The sequence below is a fragment of the Arachis duranensis genome, chromosome 1 (genome assembly GCF_000817695.3).
Source record: "Arachis duranensis cultivar V14167 chromosome 1, aradu.V14167.gnm2.J7QH, whole genome shotgun sequence".
Lineage (NCBI taxonomy): Eukaryota > Viridiplantae > Streptophyta > Magnoliopsida > Fabales > Fabaceae > Arachis > Arachis duranensis.
The window spans coordinates 99,157,395-99,167,067 of NC_029772.3; the positions used below are offsets into that span (position 1 = coordinate 99,157,395).

General features: G+C 32.7%; 1 protein-coding gene across 4 annotated transcripts; it reads left to right on the top strand.

Annotated features, from left to right (window-relative positions):
• The first annotated feature begins 2,055 nt into the window (after window positions 1-2,055).
• Window positions 2,056-8,150, top strand: LOC107467559 (ABC transporter B family member 11-like). 4 transcript variants are annotated; one of them, XM_021127319.2, is made up of 13 exons: window positions 2,056-2,143; window positions 2,758-3,115; window positions 3,416-3,470; window positions 3,571-3,746; window positions 3,835-4,056; window positions 4,151-4,389; window positions 4,527-5,052; window positions 5,144-5,417; window positions 5,499-6,316; window positions 6,494-6,760; window positions 6,844-7,107; window positions 7,204-7,497; window positions 7,646-8,150. In XM_021127319.2, exons 2-13 carry the CDS (start codon window positions 2,774-2,776, stop codon window positions 7,997-7,999), a joined length of 3,831 nt encoding a protein of 1,276 aa, XP_020982978.1. In that variant the 5' UTR covers window positions 2,056-2,143; window positions 2,758-2,773; the 3' UTR covers window positions 8,000-8,150. The 4 variants fall into 4 exon arrangements, with proteins under 4 accessions (XP_020982978.1, XP_015942177.1, XP_015942184.1 ...); XM_016086691.3 differs by lacking the exon at window positions 2,056-2,143 and adding an exon at window positions 2,228-2,347; XM_016086698.3 differs by lacking the exon at window positions 2,056-2,143 and adding an exon at window positions 2,244-2,380.
• The last annotated feature ends 1,523 nt before the right edge of the window (window positions 8,151-9,673 follow it).

Consider the following 9,673-nt stretch of genomic DNA (forward strand, 5'->3'; position numbering starts at 1 on the left):
ATTGATGAGTTGTTAGCTTCAGTTAGGACCACATCACCACATTCAGCTTTTGAAAACTTAATTAATTTTTTCAATCAAATCATTTAACTAATTAACAGAATCATATGCTCAAACCAATACACTAGATGCTAAAACAATTTCTACCACAACCAATCATGTATTCCATATGTACCTCATAAAACAGTTATTATATAGTAGTCACTGACCTAGTTAATGTAATGCATTTATTAGACATTACCAATCTTTGTTGTAAATCACCTTTTACTGAAACATGTCTGTACCATGTTACTGGGACAGGAGAACCTACTTGAGGAGTCTATGACTCTACATATTCCCACCCTATATTATTTTTACTATAAAATTCATAGGCTGTCATAATGTGTATATATTTTATTTTATCTTTTGGTACGTATATATATAATTTGTATATTTAATTTTCTCCCCTTTTAAGATGCTAGTAGCTATTTGCTACCTATTCTTTAAAATAACACTAGTATGATTAACTAAACAATTTATTATATCATTTTCATACCAAAGATTTGTACTGTATACAATCATATTTATAATTTTATATGCATGTATGATCAAGAAAAAATGGTCTTGAAAATGAAATTGTCATGATAATGCGATTTGAAAAAGAGGGAATTATAAAAATACTTCTATTTATTATTAAGAAACCATCATGTGGTCACCAAATATTTTGAGTTGAGTCAAAGTATTAGCATAACGATGTGTAAGCAAAGGACAAAAATGTATGAGGAGATTTGAAACTATTGATTATTAGTTTTTTTTTTTTTAATTTAGTTGTACTATCATATATAGTAAATTAATAATGTAGGTTTAATTTCGTAGTATAAGGTTAATGTTTTAGAGAGAGAGAAAAAAAATCACATGGGACTAAAAAAAGGTTTGTATAATTTCGAGTTAAAATAATTAGGGTTCAATTCAATATTTGTGCAAGCTCCTATATCTTAGAATGCAGGTCAACAAAGACTTTTGAATTTCGCTGCAAGACTATATTTCAAGTTTTTATCATAGCCAAAAATTAACTATATTTAAAAATTGAACTATCCTATTTATAAATAAAAAATCAGTCATTCGTATAAAATAATATTAAGTTTTTGTTGTTTGAGTGCCATTATTTTGATAAAAAAAATCTTTTTCAATGAAAAAAGATTTTTTTTAGCGTATTTGACAAATTTTTAATAGTAAAAGCAAAATTACTAGAAAAATAAATAAAAAAATATCTTTTTTGAGAAGTTATAATTTTCATCTGTTTTTAAAAGATCTTTTTTTCTTAAAAAAAATGTTTAAAAATAAGTTAAATAATACTTTATTTATAAACGAATACATAATGATTGATTTAGTAGTTGATTTTTTATATACTCATAGTATTTTTGTTAAAAATTAAAAGAGGGATAAAAATATGTTTCTTACATTAGTAGGTTACCATTAGCATGCATAACAAGGCAACAAAGTTCTTATATATATGATCACTGATAATCTTTGTCTAAATAATCTTATTTTTTTTCAAGACTTATGTTATAACTTATTAAGAAATTGTGCTATTGCTACACCTGATTCACTAAACCATAAAGTCAATGTAGGGCCAAATATAAGAGGAAAAATGTTAAAGATGGCTGCAGTTGAGCCGTTAGTATCAGACTAGAATTCTACAAGTATTCAAGTTTGGGTTCTATTTTTGAAGTATTTTTATATAACCATACTATGTATAAAAAAAAAAAAAAACCAGCCACATATACAGTTATATTTGTTAAAATATAAAATACATAATGAAAATAAGTTAAATAATGACTAATTTTTTGTGTGCATATAGTAGTTTTTATTTTCACAAGCATTTGAAGAAATAAAAAACATATATTGACTTTATTAAAATGATCAGTTTTGAACTTAAGTTTAATAATTAATACACAAAATATAATTAAACTAGAGTAAAACTGTTTTGACAGAAAGAATAAGATTCCGGTTATATGGTACATCAGTTTTTATTACATAGTTTTCTTTGGTAGATTGAGTGTATTATTATTATTATGATTGTAAGTGTGTTTTCTGACTTCATTAGAATCTCTCGTATGTTGTTTTGCATCTAAACCATACAAATAAATTGTTATTTTGGCCAAAGGTATCTAATTCTGTTCTACTCTTTTTGCTTTATCTCATCATAATTTAGAAGATAAAACAATGTTAACTTGCATTAGTAGGCTAACGCCAACTAGGTTCAACCAGTCTTACATAGTTTTTGCTTAATTCCCTTGTTGCTTTCAAATTGCTGTTCTCTCATCATTCTTAGAAGACTTGAACTACTTCAAGTTTGTAAAGGAAAAAGGTTTGTGTGTGCCCTTGCCTTACATGTGTAGATGTAAGTAACTTGATATCCAAATTTTTAGAAATTTGATAAGCTTGATTATTATGATTATATACATGACTTGATAAAACTCATTCTATCAAAAGTTACTTGAAGGTGTAAGTATAACAATACTTAGTCTTATTACAATAGTGGATCTATTTATATTGTTCTTGAATATGTTTTGATTACTGGTTCTGGTTTTGTAAGTGCAACTTGCATTTTTGTTCTCTCTCTTGGCCTATTCTGGTTTCTTTGGTAACTCATTTTTCTTCCTCTCTTCAATCTTCGTTCTTCTCTAGTCTCTATGGTTTTGGTTAAGTCAACATGATGTCAATTTACATAGCTTTTGAAATGTTTTCTCTTTTTTTTTTTTCTTTTCCTCAACATAGCCTTTAATTGAGGAAAATGGTAGTTGAGGAAAGTATAGATGGAGATATTACTTCATGTGAGGTGACAGGATCAGTAAGTCATTCACAGATTCCAAATCACGAAAATTCGCAAGAAATTAAGGGAAGGGAGGAGGCTCCAAAGAAGAACAAGGCCAAAACTGAAAGCAATAAAACAGTACCCTTTTACAAGCTTTTCTCATTTGCAGATTCTTGGGATCATTTGCTTATGTTTGTTGGGACAATAAGTGCAGTTGGGAATGGAATATCCAACCCTTTAATGAGTGTACTAATTGGAGATACAATTGATGCTTTTGGAAGAAATGGTAGCAATAAACAAGTTGTTCATGAAGTTTCCAAGGTAAATACCTAGCACTCTTTCACTAAGAATCAGTGTTCTCAAGACATGAGAATAGGTAAATGTCTTTATGAGCATCTAAATGGGGTTAACACCTCTTTCACCCTTCTTATTCTACATTTTATTGAACCAAACAAATGCAAAGTAATTTTTATTACACACTGAAGTGTAATCATTTAACTAGTCTCAATAATTCTACTATTATGCAATAACCTTGTGAATTAGTATTAAGGTAACAATTTGGTTCTGATTCTCCACATTTCATTGTCTTATAATCTAAAATGGTTCATTTTATTGCTTTAGGTCTCTCTGAAGTTTCTATGCTTGGGTATAGCTGCGTTGTTTGCAGCATTTTTGCGTAAGCATGCCAAATTCTATGCTAATTATGATTACCATATACTTAGGCTTAATCTAACATTCTAATTATGCTTATTATCCTTACATGAAAAATATTCTAGAGGTTTCTTGTTGGGTGATCACTGGGGAGAGACAAGCTGCAAGAATAAGAGGCTTATACCTCAAAGCAATTCTGAGACAAGATGTCGGCTTCTTCGACAAGGAAACTAACACCGGCGAGGTTACTGAAAGGATGTCAGGAGACACATTTCTTGTTCAAGAAGCCATGGGGGAAAAGGTACAAAATTGAAATGCACCACTCCACAATGTTATAATTCTTTACCATAAGAATTACCTGTTCTCTTTCTTATAACTATATATATCAGGTAGGACAGTTCATACAATATGTGGCAAGCTTTTTAGGAGGGCTTATCATAGCATTCATCAAGGGTTGGCTTCTAACCCTTGTCCTGCTATCTTCCCTGCCTCCTCTTGTCTTAGCTGGTTCTCTAATGACTTGCGCTTTCGCGAAGATGGCATCTCGTGGACAAGCAGCATATTCTGAAGCAGCAACTATATTTGACAGGACTATTGGTTCAATTAGAACTGTATGCCAATATCCACAAAGAACTCATTCATTGCCTTTCCTTTTTTCCTTTTAGAGAGTAGCATATTAAGGATAGAGACATTCTTCCGATGCAGGTTGCATCCTTTACTGGTGAGGATCAAGCTATAGCTTTATACAATGAATCCTTAACCAAAGCATATAGGAGTGGTGTGCAAGAAGGAGTGGCTGCTGGTTTAGGCCTTGGTTTGCTTCGATTGCTCGCTTTCAGCAGTTATGCTTTGGGTGTATGGTATGGAGGGAAGATGGTTCTAGAGAAAGGATATACAGGAGGTGAAGTCATGAGTGTGTTTTTTGCAGTATTGATTGGATCATTGTAAGTTAATTTTCCCTTCATTGGTATGTACTGACATTGTAAAAATTGTCGAATTAAACACTTTTACTGATGTGACAATACATGATTAGATATCAGTATAAAACTAAACTGTTCTTACAAGTGCATTATGTTTATAGGTCTCTGGGGCATGCATCTCCAAGCTTAACTGCAATTGCTGCAGGACAAGCAGCAGCCTATAAAATGTTTGAAACAATAAAGAGACAGCCGGATATTGATTCTTATGACACGGCTGGTCGGAAGCTAGATGATATTTCCGGAGATATAGAACTTAGAGAGGTTTGCTTTAGTTATCCTACAAGACCAGATGAACTCATATTCAATGGATTTTCCATTTCAATATCAAGTGGCACTACTGCAGCTTTGGTAGGACAAAGTGGGAGTGGGAAATCAACAGTTGTTAGTTTGATAGAGAGATTTTATGATCCACAGGCTGGTGAAGTTCTCATTGATGGTATCAACCTCAGAGAATTTCAACTGAAATGGCTCAGACAGAAGATAGGCCTAGTTAGCCAGGAGCCGGTTCTGTTTTTGTGTAGCATTAAAGAGAATATTGCATATGGTAAGGATGGTGCAACAGATGAAGAAATCATAGCTGCAGCAGAACTTGCTAATGCTGCTAGATTCATAGATAAATTTCCTCATGTGAGTTTTCAGAATCTTGACTTACTTTTTCAGTGTTATTTTCTTTTTTTTCAACATCAGTTTCAAATTTTTATAAAATGGTGAAATTTAGGGACTCGACACGATGGTTGGTGAGCATGGAACTCAGCTTTCTGGGGGACAAAAGCAAAGGATTGCTATAGCAAGAGCAATTCTGAAAGATCCTAGAATCTTATTACTTGATGAAGCTACAAGTGCCCTTGATGCTGAATCTGAGAGAGTGGTTCAAGAGACACTAGATAGAATAATGGTTAACAGAACAACTGTTATTGTAGCGCATCGCTTAATCACAATAAGAAATGCTGACACGATTGCTGTTATTCATCAAGGAAAAGTTGTAGAAAAAGGTAGAGACATACTAAACATTTCATCATTTTTTTTAATGAACATTTGCATTTGATGCATTTCTATATTTTCAAACTGATTAGGTTCACATGATGAGCTCATTAAGGATCCTAATGGAGCTTTTAGCCAGCTTATTAGACTCCAAGAAATAAAAAAGGAGACAGAACAGAATGATGAATGCTCTGCAGATTCTGGACGGCAATCAAGCCGAGGATCATCCGAAATTGGAAACAGCAATCATCACTCATTCAGAATAACAGATGCTATGACATCAGAAGGAGGACCTGAAGTTCTTCCTTCAGCAGCATTATCACCAACACCTCCAGAAGTTCCATTTTTCAGGCTTGCTTGTCTTAACAAGCCTGAAATCCCAGTTTTACTCTTAGGGACATTGGTAGCAGTTATATGTGGAACTATTACACCTGCTCTGGGGCTTGTAGTCTCTAAAATGATAAACACTTTCTTTGAACCTGCGGATAAACTCCGCAAAGATTCAAAGCATTGGGCATTAGTATTTGTTGCTTTTAGTGTGGCTGCATTCATATTTCATCCATTGAGGTCCTACTTCTTTTCTGTGGCTGGTTCTAAGTTGATAAAAAGGATTCGGCTTATGTGTTTTGATAAAATAATTCACATGGAAGTAGGATGGTTTGACAAAGCTGAGAATTCAAGTGGAGCCCTTGGAGCAAGGTTGTCAATTGATGCTGCTTCGCTTCGCGCTTTGTTTGGAGATGCACTTGGTATGTTGGTTCAAGATGCTTCCACTGCAGTTACAGCCTTGGTGATTGCATTCGAGGCGAATTGGCAGCTAGCTCTCATTATCCTTGCTATGATGCCTCTTCTGTTGTTAAATGGACATTTACAAATCAGATCCATGAGAGGATTTAGTGCAAATGCAAAGGTTAGTGTCCCATAGATATGAAGCTATAAACTATAGTGGGAAAAAGTTACTTAAAGGAAGCTTAGGATGCAAGAGAACCATCTTAGTTGAAATATTATACTATGTTAAATTAGTTTGTGCTTATGAATCAACTAAGTTATCAATTTGACCAATGTTAATGTTTCTTATATTCAATAGAAACAATATGAGGAAGCAAGTCAAGTAGCAAATGATGCAGTAGGGAATATCAGAACAGTTGCTTCTTTCTGTGCTGAAGAGAAGGTAATGGAGTTATATCAGAAGAAATGTGAAGGACCAATGCAAACAGGCATAAGGCAAGGTTTAGTGAGTGGAAGTGGTTATGGCCTATCAATCTTCTTTCTGTTCTGTGTCTATGGATGCAGTTTCTACGCCGGTGCCAGGCTTGTTAAGGATGGCAAAACAACAATGTCAGAAGTTTTCCGAGTAAGCTACTGTCCAGAATTGATGGAGTAATGGTCAAGTTATCACATTATTCTAGCATTGATGATTTCTTTGATAATTTTCAGGTATTTTTTTGTCTCACAATGACTGCTATAGCATTATCTCAGTCTGGCCTACTCGCCCCGGGCGCAAGCAAAGCAAAAAGTTCAGCTGCTTCTGTGTTTGCCATTCTTGATCAGAAATCAAAAGTAGACTCCAGTGATAAGTCTGGAATCACATTGCAAGATGTGAAGGGAGAGATTAAATTCAACCATGTCACTTTCAAGTATCCAACTAGGCCTAATGTTCATATATTCACAGATCTTTCCTTAACCATTCATCCAGGACAGGTATCTTAGAACCAATTGATACACTAGTTCAATGTAATTTACACTTGTTAAGAAAGAATCTAAGGATTTGATTTGATTGTGTTGATGAAAATTCAGACAGTGGCTCTAGTTGGAGAAAGTGGGAGTGGAAAGTCAACAGTAATATCATTGCTGCAAAGATTTTATGAACCAGATTCAGGTGAGATAACTCTAGATGGAACAGAAATCAAGAAGCTACAACTGAAATGGTTTAGGGAGCAAATGGGGCTAGTAAGCCAGGAGCCTGTGTTGTTCAATGACACCATTAGAGCCAACATTGCATATGGAAAGGGAGGGAATGCAACAGAAGCAGAAATTGTTGCTGCTGCACAACTTGCTAATGCTCACAAATTCATTAGCAGTTTGCACAAGGTAAAAGTGAAACATACCATACATTTTTGTAAATTTTTATTAACCATATATAAATGAATTTGTTCGATCTAATTATTGACATACAATTCTAATAATAGTAGTTATGGATACAGTAAGTGTATAATGTTTTGTGAATATATGCATGCAGGGTTATGAGACAATAGTAGGAGAGAGAGGGATTCAAGTATCAGGGGGTCAGAAGCAGAGGGTGGCAATAGCAAGAGCCATAGTGAAGAGTCCAAAGATATTGCTTCTAGATGAAGCAACAAGTGCACTAGATGCTGAGTCAGAAAAGGTGGTTCAGGATGCACTTGACAGGGTTATGGTAAACAGAACCACCATTGTGGTGGCACATAGGTTATCAACCATTAAGGGTGCACATTTAATTGCTGTGGTTAAAAATGGTGTCATTGCTGAGAAAGGCACACATGATGCTTTGCTCAAAAAGGGTGGCACCTATGCTTCCTTAGTAGCATTCTTCTCAAGTTCTAGTTCATCTTAAATTCACCAACCCACACTAAAAATTTAATTTTTTTTAAAAAAATTGTTGTTTTGTTGGAAAATTTCATCCTTTTTCATGATGATAACTCTCAATGGTCCACGTTGTAACTCATCCAACATGAATGAATTAGAATTTAATTTTTAAATAATTATTTAGTTTGTGTAATATACTAAAATAGATGACCAATGTGATATAATATGCAAAAAAGTAAAAAAAGACACACACAAAAATGTTTTTTAGAAGAAGACAAAAAAATTGTTTTTCATAACATGTGAAAAGCTTATTCTCATATTTATGAAATTAACTTGTATAATCTATTTTGAAAAAATTTAATTTTTTGGAAATCATATACAAATTTTTTGGTAAGAATAAATTGTTTTTTATAGTGTCTCTTAACTTGACGGATTAAGAATTAATTCATTACGGATCTAAGTTTTATTTAAATGTTTGTTACTAATGAGTTATATGCATAAAACAAGATCCAAACCTCCCTATATGTTTGTTCAAACGTACTAATAAGCTAATTACTATACACGGTTATACCAATTTAAGTTGGTTAAAATAAATTCTATTTAAAAATAAATTATATTTTTTTCTTGGATTTGAAGAAGAAAAAAGTCTATTCTTTTTTTTTTATTTGCCAAAAGTAATTCATAAAAGAAATTCAGGTAGAACGTGGGCAACTCTTAAAGCCCATTACAAATGGGCCCTTTTGGCCCATAAAGAAAGGAATGAGTAGTTGAGTGCTACATAGAAGTGGTAATAGATAGGATAGGATAGGATATGGAGTCAACTCTAATTATATCTAATTATATCTGTGGGTTAAAATTTTTATATAAATTCAACCTTATTTTATTTGTAGGTTGAGATTTTTATATAAACTCAACCTTATTTTATTTGTGGGTTGAGAATATCCCAACTCTAACCCTATCTGTTGTCAACTCGCGAGTATCTAACTCTACTCGCGGGTTACAAAAAAAATGCAATATTATTATATAATTTAGTAATAATTTACAATAGAACTGACTTTTATGTAAAAAAAATATTAAATTATCAATTAATGATCTTCTTTTAATGGCTAAAGATCTTTTGTATTTAATTAGAGATTTTTGGTTCAACATCCATTTGAAACATATTTTTATATAAGTATATAACATATACATATATAGGGTGTAGGTTGGTCGGGTAGGGTTGAGACTCAACCCACACTTTACCTTACCTAGGCTGCACATGGATCACATAATATCCACATCACATCTCATATAAATAACATAGTTTAAAAAAGTAAACCCTACGTGATATAAATTTTAGTGAGTTGTTTTATGAATTTTATGATATCTTGTTTTTAATTTTTTATATTATACTTCAACTTAGAATAATTAAACTTAGATCTTGTGGTTTTTTTTGTTATTTAAGAAAACTTTTATTGATAATATTTTATGAGTAAATAAGCTTAAACATGTAAAAAAAAAAAATTTTATGGATATTTTTTTTGTAAACAACAATGCTAGGGAACCAACTCTATATAAGCCAAGAATCAGCCAACTGGTAGACCAGAGGCACCGGTGACTTTAACCAGATGTTGCTACTGATACCGGATGTTGCTACTGATAGGTACACGGATGTTTCTTTTTCTTGTAAATTGGATGGTTTTGGATATGATTTCTATGTTTC

What these genes read in the sequence shown, in the direction of transcription:
- LOC107467559 (XM_021127319.2), top strand. Translation starts at nt 2,774, where the DNA reads ATGGTAGTTGAGGAAAGTATAGATGGAGATATTACTTCATGTGAGGTG. An exon ending in CTATTGGTTCAATTAGAACT is followed by an intron (nt 4,057 to 4,150) that starts GTATGCCAATAT and finishes CTTCCGATGCAG; the next exon opens with GTTGCATCCTTTACTGGTGA. An exon ending in GCAGTATTGATTGGATCATT is followed by an intron (nt 4,390 to 4,526) that starts GTAAGTTAATTT and finishes TTATGTTTATAG; the next exon opens with GTCTCTGGGGCATGCATCTC.